The sequence below is a fragment of the Sceloporus occidentalis genome, unplaced genomic scaffold (genome assembly GCF_023333645.1).
Source record: "Sceloporus occidentalis isolate IW3139 unplaced genomic scaffold, rSceOcc1.0.p SCAF_52, whole genome shotgun sequence".
NCBI lineage: Eukaryota > Metazoa > Chordata > Lepidosauria > Squamata > Phrynosomatidae > Sceloporus > Sceloporus occidentalis.
Window position 1 is genome coordinate 2,048,318 of NW_028317032.1, and position 23,786 is coordinate 2,072,103.

Below are 23,786 nucleotides of genomic sequence, written 5' to 3' on the forward strand. Positions count from 1 at the left end.
CATTTTTTCTGAAGAAAGACTCAAACCTAAATCAGTCGTTGGTCTCGTCTTAGATTCAGGAGCCATGTGCCTGTCCCATGCCTGTTTAAATCCCCTCGCTTCTCTCCACAACTTATCTAACGCCCTCTTAATAAAGTAAAAGTTAGTTATAAATAACAGAGATGTACATTAGTTTTGCTACAGTTAAATTCATTCTTAGTTCATATGGAGAAGAGTGTTCTCCCATTCAATGGGGCGACCTGAGCTGTATGCAACTAGCATAGTTACATCTTTTATATTACTAGTGTAAAAAGGTCATAATATTACATTCGATCGTTACACTAGTCATTTTAAAGATACAAATAGTGATTAGCAACTCATCTATACCTAAATGTGGAAACTGTACAGACTAAATAGTAATCACTTTTCTATTATTTATTATTATTACTATTCTTTATTTACAAAGCGCTAACATATTCCGCAGCATTGTACAATTTAAACATGTTTGATACAGAAGACACGTGTAACGTCGCCATGTTTGAGGGCTGTATGATACAGACGAGACACGTGTAACGTCGCCATGTTTGAGGGCTGTATGATACAGACGAGACACGTGTAACGTCGCCATGTTTGAGGGCTGTATGATACAGACGAGACACGTGTAACGTCGCCATGTTTGAGGGCTGTATGATAGAGACGAGACACGTGTAACGTCGCCATGTTTGAGCGCTGTATGATAGAGACGAGACACGTGTAACTTTGCCATGTTTGAGCGCTGTATGATAGAGACGAGACACGTGTAACTTTGCCATGTTTGAGCGCTGTATGATAGAGACGAGACACGTGTAACTTTGCCAAGTTTGAGCGCTGTATGATAGAGACGAGACACGTGTAACTTTGCCATGTTTGAGGAGACATGTGTAATGTGGCTGCACAGAGCAGAGCCATAGTTTGGCAACAATAACTGCTGAGTATACTTTTGTTATTACGCTATTTATATGTATTGTACAGGACTGGATATTTTTTTCTTGTTTTCTTGTTCCTACAATATAGACATGTCTTATAATAACATTATGTTAAGCCTATTTCTAGGCTTCTCACTATATAGATACAAATGTGTCGGATAGTATAGTTCCTAAAAGAAATGTATGTCCCCAAGCGCTGTAATGTATCTGCCAGTAACAAAAATGGCGACGCCTGCAGCCTGGCTTTCCCGAGGTAGGGCTTGCTGCACGCCGGAAGTACTGAGATTGCTCTCTTTCCGGGAGACTTGGTTACCTAGTGACGGGAGGACTCTGCATCTTGGTTACAGCCGCGGATATAACCGCCCTGTGTCCATCACTGTTAGGGAGGAAAATTCGGTGACCGGGCCGGTCCGGAACCAGCAGACATGTTTATTTACTTGAGCAAGAAGGTGGGTGCAGGCGGGGGATGGCTGTATGGTGGCTGACTGGAGGAACCATTGGGGTATCTGATTTATTTTTTTTGGGTGTAGCTGTTTTCTAACCGTATTGATCTCCCAGATACATCAGCATGTAGTGTTTTCCAGGTACTGAACCTGATGGCATCGCTTAAGAATGGGCCACCAGCTGTGCCATGGAGCTATAACACAAACATCTGTAGATCCTGGTTGTACACGCATGACGTTTCGTAAATCACATGCATGAATTGAGAGGCGAGTGTTGGAGACCTCACTGGAAAACATGCATGTTTATAACTTTAAAGTAACTCTGGTGGTAAAGAAAAGGAACCTATCAGTACTGACTTTCCATAGGTTGTTCCTACTGGTTAAATGATAGAGTTAACCAAATGTGGATCATCATCATCATCTATGCACTCACTGGCCACTATATAGGTACACCTTGCTAGTACTGGGATGGACCCCCTTTTGCCTTCATTCTTCGTGGCATATTTTCTACAAGGTGCTGGAAGCATTCCTCAGAGATTTTGGTCCCTATGGACATGATGGCATCACGCAGTCTCTGCAGATTCCTCGGCTGCACATCCGTGATACGAATCCCCCGTTCCACCGCATCCCAAAGGGGCTCTGTTGGATTGAGATCCGGTGATTGTGGAGGCCACTGGAGTTCAGTGAAACTGTTCAAGAAAAGGGATGGACATGGTCAGCAACATTACTCAGGCTGTCGCGTTTAATAGATGCTCAGTTGGTACTAAGGGGCCCAAAGTGTGCCAAGAAAATGTCCCCCACACCATTACACCACCAGCCTGTTCCGTTGATATAGGGCTGGATGGATCCATGCTTTCATGTTGTTTATGCCAAAGTCTGACGCTGCCATCTGAATGTCGCAGCTGGAATCGAGACTCATCAGACCAGGCGACGTTCCTCCAGTCTTCCATTGTCCAATTTTGGCGATTCTGTGCGAATTGTAGCCTCAGTCTCCTGTTCTTAGCTTAGCTCACTGGATATTTTCTCTTTTGCGGACCATTCCCTGTAAATGCCAGAGATGGTTGTGCGTGAAAATCCCAGTAGATCAGCAGTTTCTGAAATACTCAACCAGCCCATCTGGCACCAACAACCAACACGCTGCATTCAAAGTCACTTAAATCCCATTTCTTCCCCATTCTGATGCTCAGTTTGAACTTCAGCAAGTTCTCTTGACCGCGTCTACATGCCTTAATGCATTGAGCTGCTGCCATGTGATTGGCTGATTAGCTATTTGTGTTAACAAGCAATTGAACAGGTTACCTAATACAGTGGCCAGTGTGTGTGTATATATATAGATATATATAAATTTGCTTCTGATGGCCAAAACTGCGTACAAGATGTACATACTACCTTCATTTTATGTTTCCATTAATGAATGGATATTTATAAGATAATAACTAAAAATGTATTTCTTTCTTTCTAATCAGATTGCTATTCCAAACAATATGAGGCTGAAATGCATATCCTGGAACAAAGACCAAGGATACATCGCCTGCGGAGGGGAGTCGGGTTTACTGAAGGTTTTAAAATTAGAAATGCAAACAGGTGAGTAAAGGTAAATAAATTGGTTGCGCTTGCTTAGTGCCATTTGGAGGAGGCTCCGGAAGGCGGTAGCTTCTTCTTGTCTCCTGTGCAGAATACCATGAATAAAATCTACACGAGATGGACTACGTGTTAGTAATCTGAATCTTAATTGTAGAAGTCATCTAAATATTGTTAATCTATAGAGCAGGGAGGAGACGTGTGCCTCCAGCTGCTGTAGAACTACAATTCCTATAATGCGTATCATGGGAGCGGTACAAGATCACTATATTGCACTAGTGAAAACGTTTTTTCGGTAACTTTTTATAAAATGTGATCTGAGAAGGGCTACTGGAATTCCGAATGGTTTGCGGTATAAAAAATAATCCGGAAATACTAAAGGATCACAATCCCTATATGTTAAAGGAGAGGGAGAGGGGATGTGATATACTGATTCAACTAAGTACAAGCGGGAAGGATATTTCAAACAAGGAGAAATGTTCTAAAATCCAGAACTAGAGATTCAGGGGCTTAATGTAGGCAGAATAATACAGTGACCGAACCTAAACTCGTATGGGACAGGCATATGGCGATCTTCGATATAAGACAAGACCAAGTACTAGATACGCTTTACGGTTTTCATTGCGGGGAAATGTGGGCAGATCAGATAAGCAGAAATGTTCTTACCTGGGATCAGATTCTTTGTTTACGAGGGACTGATGGCTGTTTTTTTGTCCGCTGAGACCGTGCTCGTTCAGGTGGGTCCTAAGCCTAAAAATGTTCCGTCCGCCTCTTCGTGCTGCCCACCCTTACATGATGTCCTCTTTTCCAGATGATGCAAAGTTAAAAGGCCTTGCGGCTCCTAGCAATCTTTCCATGAATCAGACTCTCGAAGGACACAGCGGTGAGAAGTTTGTGTAAATATTAAACTGTAGCCGAGCCGTGATGTGTGTTCATCGCATTTCTCTCTTGTACAATTCATCGGTATGTACAGAAGGGCTCAAAGTAATCACCTCTTCTGTGCCGGTCTCATTATTTTGGCGAATAGCATTTTTTTATTTTGTATGTGTAAAATAATATTAAAGCGACGGTTTCCATATCTGTATTGACAGTGAACTTGGTCTAACTGGTCATTGCAACCTAAAATACACTTCTGTAAACACATATTTAGAAGTGGCCTTATTGGTCGCTATAGGGAGAAGACCACGTTGCACCAAAATTATTTTTTATACACGGTCCCAGGAACTTTAGTTCTGAAGAACACAAAGTCAATAAATTTAAATATATATATATATATATATAATATATAGCGAGGTGAGCCTTACCTGATGACAGAATTGGGTTAAATGATCAAATAAGAAGAGAAAAGGACAGATTCGTCGTTGACATTGAAATGAATTGTTTGTGGTTTGGCGTTGCAGGCTCTGTGCAGGTAGTGACGTGGAACGAGCATTTTCAGAAATTAACCACTAGTGACCAGAATGGACTTATCATTGTGTGGATGCTGTATAAAGGTACTGTGGGAATACCGTTAGTTATCTCCTTAGCGTGGTTTCGCTTGTATTTAAACGTCTTGCTCTCCGATAAAAGGATTCCTATTGGATTGTTCTTCTGGAATGTATATCCGTTTCAGGAGGAACCGTGAGGTTCCCACTCAGGAAACAAAACCCACTCGGTCCTGGTTACAAAGCAGTATGGCATTGGGGCAGTGGTTAAAACTGTTATATTTCTGATAAGCCCCATTAGTAAGAAGGGTACGTTATACCCCAATGACAAGAACTTTTTTGATTTTAACTTTTTATGGCTTTTTTTTTTTTAAATTAAAAAGGATTAAAAAAAACCATATATCTATAACTTGCATGTAAAAATACATTTGTTTTTCTTGGTAGTTATTCTGCTGTGGGGACAGGGGTGCTAGGTGTTTGATCCTATTAAAGTCTAATAAAGTCACTCCAGGGTACTCGGCGTTGCTGAGAAAGGGAACCGGCGCTTGCGCAGTGTCTCTCTTCTAGATCAGTGGGGAATGTACCCTGCAATGCAAAAACCTTAAGACATGTTATTATGTTTCTGTGTTACATTTCTTTTAGGACATAATCATCAGTCGTGTATTCTTCCAACTAGGGCAGTTCAGGGGGCAGCAGCCGCTGTGCTGCGCATATGGGGCAGATTGGGGAGATCAGAAATCTCCCTTGTAACCTGCCTATATATAATGGAGGACTATGCCTAGCCTGGAAAACCTCTATATTCAAATGTTCATGGCTCTGGGCATCCCAGACCGTGTGTTCACAACTCCTCTTTTATACAGGGTCGTGGTACGAAGAGATGATTAATAACAGAAATAAGTCTGTAGTGCGCAGCATGAGCTGGAATGCCGACGGCCAGAAGATCTGTATCGTATATGAAGACGGAGCAGTCATTGTGGGCTCAGTGGACGGTGAGAACTTTTTACTTTGAATTATTGCAATTTGCACTCATCATGCATTGTAACGCCTCTCCCCAGAATGTCTTAATGTGTTAACGTGAACTCTGATTTCATATATTGTAAAGTCACTGTTTCTTTTCACTCTCCCCTGCTGTTATAGCGCTATGGAATTATCTAATGAAGGGAGGTAATATAATAATGGGGTTACTGTTCCTTCCATAGGGAATCGGATTTGGGGCAAAGAACTGAAAGGCATACAGTTGTGCCACGTCACGTGGTCACCGGACAGCAAAATCCTCCTCTTCGGAATGGCCAATGGCGAAATACATCTGTATGACAACCAGGGAAATTTTATTGTAAGTTATGTAGAATTTACGACAGGTGAATCACAATCATAGATATGTTAATTAAAAACCATGTTGACTCCCCCTTTCCAGCTTAATTTGGGAAAAATCCTAGTAACATCTGGTGTTTTAGGGGCTCCTGTCCTGAAAAGCCTCAGGCAAACGATATAGTGTTCACAAAGAGTCCTGGTGGAAATATTTGTGAATCTGCTTTGTTTAATGTACAGTATCATGGTGGCGTTGCACACCTGTACAGTACTCCTCGTGTGCTGTCTTGCTTCTTTGGTTGTAATTGATTTCTTTGATTTAGGTGAAAATGACCCTGAGCTGTTTAGTCAATGTGACCGGGGCGCTCAGTATTGCCGGCATGCACTGGTACCCAGGCACCAAAGGGTATGTGGAACCAGATTGCCCCTGTCTTGCCATCTGTTTTGATAATGGGAGATGCCAAATCATGAGACACGAGAACGATGAAAGTAAGTACATTGTGAATACCCCATCCAGCTGCTGTAATGTGAAACACCACACATCATCGATATTCACAGCCGTTTCAGTTAATTTTAGATGCTGTAGTAGTCTCTCAAACATAGTCAACCTTGACCTTTGAATTCATTAAAAGTGGATCTTTTCTTTACAGAAACGCCTATAAGTTGACCGCGTTAGAGTAAAGTAATTCTTCACGTGTTGGTGTGATTCTCATTCATTCGCACATCTGGAAGTAAAAGAAAAGTGTGTTTTGGTGTAGGTTCTGATTGCTCCACTTTGTAGCCGTGCAGTGTTTTTAGTGTATCGGTACGTGAAGAGATGGGGCTTTTGGAATGTTCTATATTTAAGGTTTTATAGGAATTTGACATGTGAACGCCAATGGGGTATTACAACTTTCCCCCTAAAACAAAGCTCTATTATGTTTTAATTTGCAGACCCTGTCCTAATAGACACTGGAATGAATGTCATCAGCATCCAGTGGAACCACTGTGGAAGTGTGCTGGCCGTGGCAGGGTCCCAGAGGGCCACTTCTGAAGACAAGGAAGTCAATATTGTGCAGTTCTATACACCTTTTGGAGAGGTATTGAAATGTAATGATAATGACTTTCTTTGTGGTTCCATTTCCGCCCAAAAAAGAAAAATCTAAAACCATGTGGTATGAATCAGATATAAATGAATGAACGCATCAGAATGTGTACAAATGCACATCTCCGACTGTACTCACTAAAGTGTTTTTGACAAGAAAATGACGTTTTGGGGAAGAAGTGATGAAAAATGCACAGTATAAGCATAATAATGTGTGCCTCATTTGTGTCTCATCTATGGGAATACCTGCAGCAGTTTCTCCAATCTCAGCCTTACACACGGCTGACCTTAAACAGTATCGATTGGAGAGTGATCGGTCGTCTCACCTCCCGATACCTGGGAGGTGAGAGCTCTGCTGGGTCACATGCTAGCAGCATGTCTCCTCTGTGAACTTGTCAAGAGTGGTGTGTGTGCGCCTGAGAGTTGTGTGTGTGTTTATATTTATTATAGGTGAAACATTTGTCTGTTTGAGTCCGTGTGGAGGAAGTTGGTCAGTATGAATGTGAATGAGTGGAGTAAAGAGAGTTGAGCTGATTTTATAAGCGGAGTTTAGTTTTATATGTGAACCTGTCTCTTCACTAATTCCAATGCGCTCCCCCAGCACCTGCGTACATTGAAGGTCCCTGGAAAGCAAATGGCAGCCGTTTCGTGGGAAGGCGGCGGGTTGAGGATTGGCTTGGCAGTGGATTCATTCATATACTTTGCCAACATCAGACCCGATTACAAGGTAGGTATGAAGAACCTGTTTGTGTGTTGTGAATAGCATGTCACAGGATCTTAGCCAGCACTGGAACTACAATGATGTATTTAAATAAAGGTGTATATACCCATACATATGTGGAATGGTTCTCACAGTTCGGATTTTTAGCAGTGAGGCTTCTTGAGATGAACATTTACATACCGTATTTGCTCGATTATAATACAAGTGCTCTGAAAAATACCCCTCGTCTTATATTCAAGGTTGTGTTATAATCAATCAGACCTCAAATAGAGGTCTGGCTATAAGACCGAGAGGATCCTCCTCTCCGGCAGCTGCTGGACTTCTGCGCCATGCACACAGATGACCTCTGCTGCTACCTGATACTTCCGCCAGAGAGCCGGGGTGACAGGACCTTCAGGTGCTCCACCATAGAAGCCCTGGCGGAAGTCCTGGCCAGTGGCAAGGCATATCAGGGAGGCAGAGTGGCATATCGGGGGGGCAGAGTGGCATATAGGGGGGGTATAGTCGCATGCTGTGGGGCAGATTACATAACTGGGGGGCATTTTGGAAAAAAAAACAAACTAAAAATGCTTTATTAAATATGAAAAAATAGGTTACATGTGAATTAAAAATTAAAAAGCAGAAGTCATTTATTTTACAGGTTTATCCCCGTTTACTGGTGGACACCTCTTCGGGGTTAAACCTATATAATGTATAACTGTTATTGTAACATTGTCTGCAGTGGGGCTATTGCTCCAACACTGTGATCTATGCTTACACGAGACCGGATCGGCCAGAATACTGCGTGGTCTTCTGGGACACTAAAAACAACGAGAAGTTTGTGAAGTATGTGAAGAGTCTGCTTTCTGTCTCCACCTGTGGAGATTTCTGCACTTTAGCTACCAAAGCCGATGAAAATCATCACCCGGTTCGTCAGTCCTTTTATTTCTTTATACCGTGACTCTGCTAGAGATTTGCATTATTTCAGTAGGACCATCATATAATTATGATGTGCAAAGCTTATACTGTGTCTGCCCCGAACAATGTATGAGAATAAGTGTCAGTAGTCTGGGATCTGGACTTTAAACCTCCGGTAATTTCAAGTAAAACTGAACTTTATTGTAGATTGAGATGAAACATATATGTGCCCCAACCCTTTTACATAAGATGTGTGTGTGATATATATAGATATAGATATATATATATATATATATATATATATATATATACTGACTCTTTAATGGGACAGTCAGCCCAAATATTTAGTTTTATTACAATACATTTTTTCCCCCACGTGAGGGTAGCAGTTTACCGTACCTTGCATTATGCTTGTTTGGATGAATAAAATACTTGGTTTTGAATTAAGCTTAAAAGTATTGTATTTCTTTTAGTTCTTGTATTTATTTTGCTTTACAGGAAGACGGTGAAAGCGAGCCAAATGGAGCAACGGTAAATCAGTTTGTTTTTTTGCTGCATACTATAAAGACTAATTTGAGCAGCACTAAATATTATTAGTGAAATATTATTTTAATAAGTAACAAAATAAAAAAATAGTAGTTTTAACTAATATAAGCAGCTGCACGTAAGCCATTTGTACGCGTTCTTGCTCTGTTATCTCAGCCCAATCTACTCAGCCCAATCTACTGGATAAACACCCTGAATACTGTCTGTCGTAAACAATAGAATGGCTCAGTCTCAAAAACCCAGTCAGACACTCTGACTCATAGAATTCTATGGAGGGCAGACCTCATTAGCATTGCCATAAAGCATCAGCTCAGTGTGGTGTTTGAGCCGGGAAAGCCACCCACAAAATCACATGGCTGACAACAATGGCGGCCTCCGGGTCTGCAGATAAAGGGAGTTTATTGGGACAAAATAAGCTAAAACCAGTTTTCTGTACATACCGACCTACATCACTGTACAGCGCCATATATTATGTTCGAGGATAAAATATTTTTTCCATTGAACTTGCCCTTTAGGACAAATTATTTTGTCTTCTGTGAGGTCTTTTACAGAGATCAGACATTCCCCGTGTGAGGCAGACTTGGCTTCCTCTGCAGACGCTTTTACGTACAGTTTATAGAATACTGAATGAATAATGAATAAGCGTTTATTGTGGCAGAAAGATGTAGTGAGTATGTCTGCTTGGCATGCATCTAAATGTTTCATTTATACATTATTTATTGATTTCTTCTCTCTTTCAGTATGTTCTGGTTTTGTGCAATTCCATTGGAACTCCCTTAGATTCAAAGTACATAGATATAGGTAAGAAATACTATAACATATAATTACACCTACAGCATCTATACTGCCTCGCGCTCAGAGGAATGAGGAGAAACATGCATGGTACGGGCATACGGCTCCTGGATCGAATGTGGAGACCGGAGATCTCAGTCTCTACATCAAGGGAAAACGGGCAGACTAGATCTCCCCAATGCTATTACAGTACATGGTCGGCTCTCTTGTCTTAAAGCAGTCTAATGGGTCTTAAAAAGACACGCCAGCCATTAAAAACATGGCAGTCAGTGATCCAGAACCTGTTGTCTGTTTCCTCGCTTTCATGCGATATGTTATTATCGTCTTTCAGCTTTGAGAGCGTAAACACCCGGCCTGTGTACATCCTCCGACACCCAAAAGGCTCCTATAGTTCCAGCACATAACAAGCGGAGCTTTCATGGCTGCGCAGTAAACAGCCGTGTGTTCCCCGTCACTCGCTTTTATACTTCTGCAAAATTCCTTTTTGTAACTTTGAGATGCCGGTTCCAGAAGATCCTTCCCGGACAGAGAGAATAAGCCTTTGTGCCATTGTGCAATGCAAACATAGATGTGTTTGCTTTTCTCTCTCGCCTGGTGTAAGTCGGGATACGTTGGATACGGCTACCTAAAAGGCAAAGGGGTTTATATGCTTGACACGCAGCGAAGAACTCTGCATGATCGCGTGCCGCCGGCCCGATGGCTTCTACAGATAATTATTGTTTAGTGTCCCATATAGCCCCACGGCGAAGACTGCGTGTTAAAGTACCTTGGCAGTATTTTAATATGTATTCTTTACCTGTATTGGTAATAAATAGAAGATGCTGCAGCAGAAACTCCTGTGTACCTTCACGCAATACAGATCAATGGGTCCATGCGCAGGAGCCGGCGTTTAAACTGGCTGACAGTGGCCCATGGGGCCTACTTCCCAGGAGATGGGTTTGACCGTATGCGTCTTACAAGCAGAACAAGCTATTGGGTTGTAGAAAAAAAAGCCTGCATGTTGCCAGCTGATCTTTTAAGCTTTGTTATCGCTGGGTGTGTGTTAGTGTGTGTTATTGGGTAGTGTGTCCATGTATGTACGAGTGCGATGTGCAAGCGTAACTGTTACTGGATGGCACGTTTAGTGATAGAGTGTGTGTTTATTGGTGTATGGGGTTAGCAGGTGTGTGCATGTGTGTATGGGGTTAGTGTGTGTTACTGTGAGGTGTTAGTGTTTGTGAGCATATGATATTAGCGTGTGTGCCTGTTACTGTACATTGTTGGAGTGTGTAAGTGTATGTTAGAGTGTATGCATGTTAGTATTTGGTTGATGGTTGTCAGCGTATAATGTTATTGTGAGTTTGTGTTACGTGTATAATGTTGGAGTGTCAGGGGTTAGTGTTTATGTGTTTTTCCAGTTTGTTTGGATCGGTACCATTATATAATTAACCGATGTGATTATAAGAAAAGAAAGCCGTATCTGTGTATAATTTGTTGGGAGGGTTGGCACCAGAAATCAAGGAGAATCCTGGTCGCTGCATTAAAAGTATTCGGGGAACACCGTACTCCTAGTAAAAGGCCCTTAAACCCCCCATACTTTGGTCGTTCGCCTTATCCTATACACGCTCAAATGAACTCTTGTGAACGTGGATTGTTTGATATGTTCATTATTTTTTATTTTTTTTTGCAGTACCAATGTTTGTGACCATGACCAAAACCCATGTGATAGCAGCATCTAAGGAGGCCTTCTACATCTGGCAGTACCGGGTGGCAAAGAAGCTTACGGCAATGGACATCAATCAGGTTACACGGACCAGGAAGGAGGGCCGAGAAAGGTTACTTCTTTTACTGATTGATTTGTATAGCGCCATCACATTCCGCAGCGCTGTATAGTAAACTCCTTGTACTGTTCTCTTCTCAAAGGACTTTACGAGGGAGTTTTATAGAAGACTGATACAGATTTACTGTGTTTTAGAATAAATGCAATGGTTAAACTCACAGAAGCTTCATGCTGTCTTCCAGGATATTCCACATCGATGATGCTCCATCCGGGTCTGCCGAAGGATCTCTTGATTACACTAAAGCAGTAGCAGTAAGTGCATCTCGACATAAAGAGAATCCCCTTCAGATAATGTGGATAGAAACACAAAATATGCTTAGCGAGTAGATAAAATCCTTTGTTCTTCTTCCAAAGCCCGCGGACCTATAGAAGGGGTTAAACGTAGCGACATCTAATTTTTTTGGGCTCATCCTTTTGTTTTTCAGATAACAAGAGATCCAATCTGTTCCATCACCGCATCGGATAAAGTTTTAATTGTGGTAAGTGGTAGCGAGAAGGTTTTTTCCCCCCTCTTAGTATTTAAATTTCATTTTATTCAATATTAAAAAGCCGCAGCGAGATTCCAGCTTCCTCGTCATTAATCTTCACAAACAGGCCAGTGCCCTTTTCATTGATACGGACCAGGGTTATGAATATGTGTAGCAGCGCAGGTGTAGTGACGGACCAGAGCCGAGCCGACCTGTAATTTGGGGTGAATATATATATATATATATATATATATATATGTATATATATATATATATAATATTATTATATTTAATAATGTGCAATCTCCATAGTAAGTCTTGATTTTTATGTTATTGGTGATTCGGCCAGCCACCACCTTGCACCAAGATTGCTCTTTATACAGAAACTCCTTTGTTTTTTTCTTGGTCGGTCCTTCATTGACGTTTGATACCTTATGTAAAAAGAGACTATTACATATGGTTTCAGGACATCTTGGGTCTCTCCTACAGATAGAGAGAACTTCATTCTAACAGATGATAAAAGTAGACTGTGTGCTCTGTATTCAAATCCAACCGTAATGGCTTTATGGATGAAATTGCAGGTTTTCATGAAAACAGTGCTTGGTGTGGCGTAAGAACAGGGTTCCCTTTCCCTGATGTAACGGACAGTCTGTCGGTTTTAGTTTTGTCGGACCCTTTAACCGTACGGACTGTTAGAAGGGCTGTGGAAATTGTTGGCGCCGTATAAAGAAAAGATAATAATGATTTCCTCGGGTTCCTTGTTGCTGGCACTTTTTTTCTTCCATAAGGCACGTGAATCTGGCACGGTTCATCGATACAGTTTACCCAGCGCGGGTTTGGTGCAGAAGTACGATCTCCATTGCCGAGCGTATCAGATGAGTTTGAATTGCAATTCCAGGTGTGTTCTCCGGGCATCACCCATCTTATGTCCTCTGTATAAATACAAATGGATCTGCTCGTTGTAAGCGGTTCGGTATTGTCCTGTACAGGCACGTACAGCTGTGTAATGCCGTGTAAGTGATCTATGTGCATTCATACTCACTTTATGTTAATACAATGCCAGGCGTCATCATAACTCTGATCTCATCCCTTTTGTGAGGGTGCTGATTGATGTTAAGTGATTCCGCCAGGGAGAAAAAAGACAGGAGATTGATCAGAGAATGTTAGTTTTGCCACAAATTGGTGCTTCCCTGCAGTGTTAGGGGTTAATACAGTGAGGGCATTAAACTATCCTGAATCTAAGTCAAGACCAAGGAAAAATGGGCAGCCTAAATGGGCCAAACGTTTCACATGCGCCATCAGACTCCGGAACAATTACAATCTGTATATAAACGCAAGACACCAGCTTTACTGCCAGAGGTGCTTTTATTAAAATAATTTATGACATCTGCAAAGTTCTCTTTCAGTATATGTTGTGTTTTTTTTCCCCGTCTCCTCTTCCAAAATGTGACCGTCTGGCCGCAGCCGTCTCGCCATCGTAGACATTTCCGGAGTGTTGACTCTTGTTGACTTAGAGGCCCGATACACGGACGATAGGGGTCAGCAAACGATGGGAGAGCAGCTCAAGTTCGAACGGAAAGACGTCTGGGACATAAAATGGGCCAACGACAATCCCGACCTGTTTGCAATGATGGAAAAGACAAGGATGTATGTGTTCAGAAACTTGGATCCCGAGGTAACTAAGGGAGGCGAGCTACGATTTTGCACATAAACGTGAAAGGGGCAAAAGGTCTTGAGTTCAGATCTTTCATGCGTTTGTGTTTTTTTTATGCTGTTTTCAATCGTTCACAGGAACCGATTCAAACATCTGGATACATTTGCAATTTCGAAGACCTTGAGATAAAATCCGTTTTACTGGATGAATTGCTAAAGGTCGGTATCTTCGCATTTTGTTAATTGGCCACAAATGCCAAACTTTACCCCCGAAAACATGAGCCGAGTCCTTGGTTGGGTTTTTCTTTGCCGCAGGACCCCGAACACCCAAACAAAGACTACGTCATCAACTTCGAGATCCGCTCCTTGAGAGACAGCCGCGCGCTGATCGAGAAAGTGGGAATCGAGGACGCCTCTCAGTTTATCGAGGATAACCCTCACCCCAGGCTTTGGTAATTATACCTTTTGTGTTTATTTCAGAGATATCTTATGGCGGATTTAATGTATGGACTCTAAGATGGGTGAGGAGTCAATGAATTATAAGGCAGGGAAAGCATTATAAGGATTTATAGGACTTTGATTAATGCCATATAAGACTTGAATGGATGGCAAAGCTAACCTTTACTACATATGGGATACCTGTGGACTCAATGAAAGATTTTCTGTGTGGCGGCAGCCGTGTCGTCTACCTCCAGGGGAGGACCCGTGTGTTTTGCGTATTATATAGAGCGGCCGATGGGTCAGCGACTGATTAGAAGCATTACAAGGTTATAAAACGGATAACGTTAAGATCCTATTCCTGCATGTAAGTATCCCGACATATAGAAAAAGAGACATCGGCTGATGATCTTTCACACCTTACGACCCGCTGTCAGAATAGTAACGAAGATCGCGGCGATTTTAGTCCACAAAAGGGTGTCATGCTGGCCTAAGCTTGTATTTTCTTCATAGAATGTGTTTCATTAGTATATTTACAGCATTTAACCCCGTGTTGTGTGCTTACACGGCCATTCGTCACCCACCGTCACCTGCTGTTACATGAGATCCCAGCTGGTTCAACCATTAAACGGGTTATTCTTTATCGTGAAGGTTAGATGATTGTACTTTGTAGGCGCGTTCGTGTAATGGAGACGGTTACTGTTACTAAGAAGCCTGAAGAGACCGGTATATATTATAAAAGCAGTGAGTTATGGGAGTGTTTTTAGTGCGTTACGGGAATATATCATAATACTTGTGGCTTGCGGACTGGATCTGTACTGTCGGTGTGACTTCCAGCAGCTCCGTGTGGAATGCGAGGGCTTCCCGGGGTTTATCGGGAGGTCTGGGCCGCAGAGAGAGAACGGCGTGCGAAGCCGTGTGAAGCGTGAACACGCGCTAGTGAAAATAAATAATGCAACAGAACCCTTACTGTTCCGACGACTCCTTTTAACCCCGGCGTGCCGGTGAATAGGGGTGTAGGTCGTGCCGAGTGTCTGCTGGATCCTTCAAGAAACCAAAACATAGCTCTGCTGAACATTTAAAAGTAAAAGGAATCGTTGAAAAGTGATGTTCAACGCGTTATAATTAAACATTTTAAGGTGTATCAGCAGTAACCGGAAACACAGGCGTGACGGCGGTTGTCAGACCCCCGTTTTATGTCCCAAATAATCTAGGCGTCTTCTTGTAGCAAGGAATAAACTCTTGCCATCTAAAGCCAATGCCGCAGCCATAGAGTCTATAGCAGAGGCTGCTGACCAGCGACGGCACTTGAGGATATCAAACATGGCGTCCCTCTTAAGGTCGAGTAACATCTGAATATTTATTAGCTCAGCATTGATGATATGAGGGTCATCCAACCATAACTGCCCCCCCCCCCCACATTTTTCTGTTCCCGTCTCCAGTGGTCGGATAAGAATATAACGACGGGCTCCTAGACTAGCTTTAGGCTCACTTGAAGAAGAAAAAAAAAAATATATATATATATTGTTATGTAGCACAGTGTTGAAAATGTTGATCTGTAACAGGCGCCTCCTGGCTGAAGCCGCTCTCCAAAAGCTGGACCTCCCGACCGCCGAGCAGGCCTTCGTACGCTGCAAGGACTACCAGGGCATCGAGTTCGTGAAGCGACTGGGAAACCTCCAGAGCGAATCCATGAAACAAGCTGAGATCTCGGCCTACTTCGGGAAGTTCGAAGAAGCAGAGAGAATGTACCTAGACATGGACAGAAGGCGAGTGGAACGGAGTGGGGAGGGAAACTGGGCTACCTGTGGTGTTCTACCCCAGTGAACCTCTGCTGTAAGAGCTGGCCCTGTGTAATGTGTAGTTATTTTGGAGAGATTTCTTTTGCACATTTAACTATACATTACTCATTTGAGTTGGCCCTTTTTACACATAGACCAAAGACTTGAAATTAAAACATGGCCGTGCCGCTGATTATTAAGCTTTTAGGAGGGCCACTCTAAACACTATAATATATATATATATATAACATATATCATGTATTATATTCAAGTTTACAAAGGCAAATGTAAGAAGGATTTACTTGCCTGAGAAGAGGTTAAATAAGCGGAGCAGCCTCCTGGCAGAAGTGGTAGCGGTTAATACGATTAGGGGAATGCAGACGTGTACGGGGTAGGCCTATGGCAGTCCTAAATCAAAGAGAGGACCGAGGACTGATGTAAGGTTTTTATAGTGGGAATAATAGGGAGACTCGATGGGCTATAATTGGTTCATTTTTGTGTTTCTGTGTAATAATGCATGTTGTTTAGTGTTTTTGACCCCTTTGGGCAGATAAATAACGATGACGAATGTTTGCAGGGATCTGGCGATTGGTCTGCGGATGAAGCTGGGCGACTGGTTCCGGGTGCTGCAGCTGCTGAGGACGGGCTCGGGGGACTCGGACGACACGCTGCTGGCGCAAGCTTACAACGCTATTGGCGACTATTTTGCAGACCGCCAGAAATGGTAAGGTAGCCCCCCGCCCCCCATCAGTAAATGATGTTCATAATGGGTTAAGTTGGTGGATGGGCCGGAGGTATTTTATTTAACGCAGACTTTTTAACACCAAGTAGCGTCTTTCCAAGGGAGGACAGGCCTTTTGAGTGCCTTTTATTTAAAATCTCTATACGTCTGGCGCGCATTTCTTTGGTTTATTCCCAGGCTGAATGCAGTGCAGTACTACGTGCAAGGCAGAAACCAGGAGCGTCTGGCGGAGTGCTACTACATGCTGGAGGATTATGATGGCCTTGAAACTCTGGCCAATTCTCTTCCTGAGAACAACAAGTTACTCCCTGTAAGTGGTTCATGCTGGTCTCTTGATAACGTCTGTAAATCTGATCTATCTATCTAGAAACATAGAATCTGACGATGGATCAGACCCATTCGGCACCATCTGGTCTGGCCTGATGAGAAGACTCGAACATTAATCGGTGTTTGGTCTCCTCTTGGGTTAAGCAGAGCCGTGTGTCTATATCTGTGTATTACCCGCTGTCACTTCTGATAACCGAAGTCAACGTCCTCTGCCAAAAAAGCAACTTCCACATTTTCTATTATTTCACAAGATAATACTGAGTGGGAAGTATAAACATTATATTGCATTTAGTTATATAGCGCCAGCAGATTCCACGCTGCTGTTACAATCAGTGGAATAATTTAAAGTCACAGACAATAACAAACTGTACAAAAGGAGAAGAGGTTGAGGTGAAGCAGTAGACGAGGACGGCCTCTGTAGAGGTTGTTGATTAGGATGATGGATGAGAGCATTAGGAGTAAAGCTTGTACAAGTAAATGTGATTTGTGGGGATGGGATGCCGCACCGTGGGTATTATTCAGTCATCTTACATGGATGCAGTAAGTCCCTGGATCGTTAAATAGGAGTAATCCCAATTTACCCTGAAACATAGAATTTCGGCCTTTCGGCCCTTAATCAGTCCTTGGGGAGCGATTGCCCATCTCCTGCATGTTTAGATTCGCTCCGATGCACACCTATAGTGTTTCTACTAAATCCAGCGTACCTGCGCTGATAATATTTCATTGGCAGCCGTTGTAGGATTTCTGTTTATCGCGCAGGATATCGCACATATGTTTCTCACTGTGGGGATGTGTGAGCAGGCCGTGGCCGCCTTTCTCAAGTGCAACCAGCCTAAAGCTGCAGTAGATGCCTGCGTGCATTTAAATCAGGTAATAAATTATATACACGCAACGTTATAATTAACTTATATAATAAAATAAACGTGCTTATCAAACATGATCATGTGCATCAGTGAATGTCTAGCGACAGTCAGGGCAAGGTTTTGATCTATACATTTTCAAGCAGTTAGACACAACGTGTAGATCAAAAATATTGCTCTGCTTAAAGGCAACATCCTGCAAGACACGGCTCATGTTTAAATTACATATTTAAACCTTTTTGTGCTCTTGATTATGTGCTTTTTTAATACATGAAAGCTCTATACGTTGCATCACATAGAATTCCTATGCTGAGTAACGCAGTGACCGTGCTTAGCAACCAATCATTTGACATTCTCCAACTACTTTACCATCTATGGATTCTGTCCATTTTCAGTGGAATAAAGCTGTGGAACTGGCGAAAAACCACAATATGAGAGAAATCGGATCCCTGCTCGCCAAGTACGCCTCCCACCTCCTGGAGACGAGTAAGACCCTGGACGCCATCGAGCTCTATCGCAAAGCCAACCATTTCCTAGACGCAGCCAAGCTCATGTTCAAGGTGTGTTTATCGGGGTCTCGGGATTAACATGTATGCACCTAAATATCCGACCAACGCAAACATTCTTTGTCTCATTATTAAATCTAGTAGTTAATATCAGTGCCGGACGATTGTATTAGGTCTCCCTCTGATATTTCCTTATTTCTCTTACCGGTATATGGTTGTATGGTTTAAAAAAAAAAAAAAACCAAAAACCCCATGAACTGGAATCTGGTTTCCTTAAACAATACTGTGCATCAGGGGAACGCTAAGACAGGCGCCACGGGCCCATTGCACAGGGTTGCCCAGTGGGGTCACGTAACATGCGTTACACGACCCTGTGGCAGCAGCACGCAGAGTACGAGTGGGAGTGAATACAGGGTTCCACGTGTGATAAGGGTGAACTGGGAGAGAATGGAAGTGTATGGTTTTAGAGTGTGTGTTAGTCTATAAATCTATGGCGATAGAGTGTGAGGTTTTGCATGGTCTCTGTGTAACTGTATGGTGTAAGCACATGTGAGTGTATACTGTGCGAAAGTTACTGTGAGGTGGTATACTATCGTTATAGTATACACTATTATAAATATATAATGTGTGATTTAGTGTATGTTGTTAATGTGTGACAGCATATGGTGCTAGACTGTTGGGGGTGATCTCAGGGTTAGATGAGCAAGGAGAATAAATGGATTATATATATATATATATATATATATATATATATATATATATATATATATATAATATATTAATCACCTAGGGGAACTAGTAATTGGAATTGTGCACCTTTAATGTATTCCATGCATCTGGTTGTTAATCTATCAGCATCTAACCTCTGAAGCTGCGGTTCATTTGGGTCAATAATAGCAGGAAATCAAAACTTGAGTTGAATGAATGTGATGACAGAAATCTACATCTGTGCGGAGAATCCAGGCGTTTTACCCCACCGATCACCGATGGTGAATTAGATGAACGCTTTCACCTCTGATGTGTTGCTGCCATCTAGTGAGCATCATACACACTGAACGGGAAGTCTTTCAGCATTAAATACAATTATTATTATTATTATTGTTTTATATAGCGCCATCAAATTCTGTAGCTCTGTACAATGGGTGGACAGGACACAAGTAGTATGTAACATAACAATTTGACTTACAGAGACAACATCTGTACGGGAATGCAGATTAGTGCTGGACAAATGTTGGTTTGTTTCGTTCTGTTCCTATAAACTTCCGTTACCCGGAGGCTGCCATTCCACACTCGCTGCTAATGAAGTGCAATGGAATCTTTTACTCTATAGACTTTCGTGAGTCTGTATGTCCGTGTTCGGGCAATTACCGTATTTTCCGGCGTATAAGACGACCCCCAACTTTTCCAGTTAAAACATAGAGTTTGGGCTATACTCGCCGTATAAGACTTCCTCTCTACCCAGTATACAACAACCAGCCAATCACTGCAAGCGATGTACCTTACCGGTGATTGGCTGGTTGTTGCGTACAAAGCCTGCGTGGATTGGGTGGGTCAGCTCTCCCTAACATATGCCTGTCCACACACACATGTGTAGACATACACTGCCCTCACACACCCCTTCCTTTACACACATATGCACATACACTGCCCTTACACACACCTGTCCATACACATACACTGCCCATACACAGACATATACACACACACACGCACACATATATATATATATATATCTACACATACTAACATACGCCTGTCCATACATACACATTTTTACACTGCCCTCACCACACCCCTGCCTTTACACACACATATATATATATATATATATACACACACACACCAGCTTACAAACACACAAATACCCACACTGCTCTTACACACACCTGACCATACACACCAACATATATACACATACACTGCACTCACACCCCTTTCTCCCCACTCTTACCTTTCTCATCTTCTTTCTTCCATCCAGTTGTGGGAGCGCGAGGTCCGTCATTTCAGACCTCTGCTTTACTGCTCCCTCATCACTACGCGCCGGCAATTGATGACGAGCGCCGGGACATGACGTCATCCCCGCGCTCGGCCTCAATAGCCGGCGTGTACTGATTAGGGAGCGGGGAAGCCGAGTGCCAGACCTCGAGCTCCCTAATGTTGGGCTAGTTAGAGGGAGGTCGTGATCTCCCCAACCAGCCCTGCTGATCAGCGCTAGTTGGGGAGATCACGATCTTGCACCTACCTTGGCGCGGCCCTGAAGACCGGCCCAGGGGAGGCGGCTTCTCCGCTCGCCCCTCCCCTAGAGATTCGTGATTCTCCAGTCCGGCTCGGTAAGTTTGAGCACCCGGCGTATAAGACGACCCCCGACTTTTGAGAAGATTTTCATGGGTTAAAAAGTCGTCTAATATACGCTGGAAAATACGGTAAGACATTTTAAGTCATTTTATTGTTTATCGCAGTCAGGGTGTGTGTCCAGTGGCTTGCGGTAAGATATGGCTAATATGCAGCTACCTGCAAACACGTGTAAAAACTTTATGTAGAACTGTTTTAAATACAGAAAACTTCACAATATTTGTAAAAACTGATTCTGATGCTATTAAAAATGTTGGGTGTCCCCCCCCCCCCCAAAAATGAGATTTAGCATCTGCCCCTTCTAACCAAGGGATCAGGTCACATGACCACTTCACATGCGTGAGATCAATCAAACCATAACCATGCGCTTGGCGGTGATTGGATTTTTTTTTTATATTTAAAAAAAATAAAATCTGCCTTGTAAGGTTTATAACAAGAAAGATACATAAAAACGTCTGAAGTGTGTTAGCTGGGTGAATGAAAAGTATATTGTAACCCCCCCGTACTACTGCTGCTAGTTCAGATTTTACATCAAACAAAAACCCCCCATATCATCGCTCTTTTACAGATAGCTGAAGAAGAAGCAAAAAAGAGAACTAAACCCATGAGGGTGAAAAAGCTTTACGTTCTCGCGGCTTTGCTAGTGGAACAGCACCACGAGCAGACGAAGAACGCACAGAAAGGGAAACTTAAGGGGAAGCAAACAGAGGTAGGAATTCGACTTCACGCCAGCGTGAGAGGTCTGTTTACCAAAAGGCTTATGCACTGGCCACATCCGGGTTTACAAATGCCCCGTTGAATAACACAGTAGGGGTTCCTCACCACATTGTGCCATTAGCTGATGTCCTACTGTAAATGTGACGCCATACAGTCCTTATAGTGAATCAAATCCTAAATTGTTGATCATTTCTTAATTTCATTGATTAATGAAAAAAAAGGGGGTCCAAAAACGTAAAGGGTGCTCTAGGAATAAAACCCCTAGGCCACGTGCGAGGGATGTGCTGCTGAGGACATGATGTATGATTCCGCACCCATCTCCTGTTTTTCAGGCTACGTCTGCCCTGGCCGGCTTGTTGGAAGAGGAGGACAGCACGCTGTCAGACAGCCGCATGATTGACAATCCCTGGCGAGGAGCTGAAGCCTATCATTTCTTCTTGTTAACTCAGAGAAAGCTTTATGAAGGCTATGTGGCTGTGGCCATGAGGACTGGTGAGATCAAAGGATGTCAACTAAAAAGTGTATATATATATATATATATATATATATATATATATATATAATAGAAATAACACTTTTCCCCCACTACAGCTGTACGGTCATTCCATGGTGTGTGTGATAATTTGTAACCTTAATTGTGCCCTCAACGCCACATCAGAACAAACTATAACCTCACTGATAATCACAGAGCTTGGATATGGCTTTTTCCACCTCGCACGTGGCAGTAGACAGAGGCAATTCCTAGACTCTAGAATGCCCATTCCTGATACACAAGGGACTCGATCCTAATAAAAAAAAAAAGTATCAAATATTGTTCGAATTCCAAATTTCTTCCAGTAGAACCGTCATATTGTAGAATAGTAGTAGCCAAGAGCTTGTGTCTCACCAAACACTTGCCAACGATCGTAAAGGGATATAGTTCATCTACCTGCTGCGAGCGGCCTTCATTTTGAAAGCATTCCTTGCTTCCCCTTTCTAGCGCTTTACCTGAGAGATTACGAAGACGTTATTCCTGCGGTGGAGATCTATTCCCTGTTGGCTCTCTGTGCCTGCGCTAACAGAGCGTTCGGCACTTGTTCCAAGGCCTTCATCAAGCTGGAGTCGCTGGAGACCGTCGGCCCTGACCAGAGGCAGCAGTACGAAGATCTCGCTCTGGAGATCTTCACCAAGCACAGTCCCAAGGATGACGTCAAGCCTGATCCTGAAAACATCCCTGATGGGTATGAGTACAATTATCGGGTTGATGATGGCGCATTCTGGGGTTCCATGCTCACTTCTTCCAGATAATCTCAGCAGTCATCAGGGGACCTCCTGGTCATCAATTCCCAGAGTCAGATGCCCAGCTTCCGAATGTTTCTAACCAATGGCTGATATTCATTGTATAATAGAAGTGTTCTGTTTTCTTTTTCTTGGCAGGAACGGGGAAGGGAAAATCCCAACGTGCATCGTTTCAGGAAGACCCATCACCGAGTACCAGTTCTGGATGTGCAGCGTGTGCAAGCACTGCGCCCAGGAGCGAGAGATCGCGGCCTACAGCTTCTGCCCCCTCTGCCACACGCCAATAGCCTAAAACGCCAGCGTTCCCCATCCTTTACACGACGTCCGCCGGCTCCGCTCCCAACGCGTTTCCTTACGGCTAATCCCGTATTTACACTCACAGAGATCCTAGAGAGTCCCCAAATATCAAAATGTACAAGTCAAACATTTTGGTGGCAACTTTATTTTTATATATCGCAAATCACTTTTTTTTTTTTAGCATCAAAGGAGAATGTTTCAGGAGCTGGCACTTTATTACGGACCCGTAAGTCCGCACAAACAACGGACCAGACAGGCGTCGCTTTTGTGAAGTCTTTGTGTTTTTGTATGACTATTGTTTAAGTTTGTAAATTGACCAAAAGATGTGTATTTATAGAAAAAGTGTTTTGTCCCGTATATCTACGATTAAATGAAGCATTTATGTAAAATGGATTGTTTCTTTTTCCCGATTACATGTTGGGATAGACCGGGACAAGCATCTCCTACCCTCCAGCCCTTGAGGTATTTGCAGAATACAGAACCGTTCGGCTAGGTTTCCACTTGTTTTTTTTTTGCTAAAAACGCCCATAAAAACGCCAATAGCGCCACCTGGTGTTTTTTTAGTGAAAAAACGCAGCAGCCAGATGTTAGCTGTTCTTCAATAGGAAATCGCAGAATGCCATATCCACTTGGTGTTTTTCTGTTTGGCGTTTTTTCAGTCCTCTGGTGTTTTTCTGCTTTTTTGGGCTCTGTGGCAGTTTTTCAAAATCGCAGCATGTTGACACTCTGGCGTTTTTTGCAAGGAAATCTTGGCGTTTTTCTCCAATAGAAGTCTATGGGAGAGAAAAAACGCCATGAAAAAGCCATGT

At 42.8% G+C, this 23,786-nt stretch overlaps 1 protein-coding gene across 1 annotated transcript; it reads left to right on the plus strand.

Moving 5' to 3' along the window:
* Positions 1–1,369: 1,369 nt before the first annotated feature.
* Positions 1,370–22,972, plus strand: LOC149288330 (WD repeat-containing protein 35-like). The gene is made up of 28 exons (XM_089491851.1): positions 1,370–1,393; positions 2,854–2,971; positions 3,780–3,851; positions 4,369–4,461; positions 5,253–5,381; positions 5,592–5,725; positions 6,024–6,189; positions 6,634–6,779; positions 7,386–7,511; positions 8,227–8,412; positions 8,901–8,933; positions 9,689–9,749; positions 11,410–11,554; positions 11,742–11,811; positions 11,985–12,038; positions 12,815–12,924; positions 13,491–13,701; positions 13,818–13,898; positions 13,995–14,131; positions 15,683–15,886; positions 16,476–16,622; positions 16,818–16,950; positions 17,727–17,837; positions 18,223–18,387; positions 21,254–21,394; positions 21,735–21,894; positions 22,382–22,628; positions 22,819–22,972. The coding sequence occupies exons 1-28, from the start codon at positions 1,370–1,372 to the stop codon at positions 22,970–22,972; spliced, it is 3,558 nt and encodes a 1,185-aa protein (XP_089347977.1).
* The last annotated feature ends 814 nt before the right edge of the window (positions 22,973–23,786 follow it).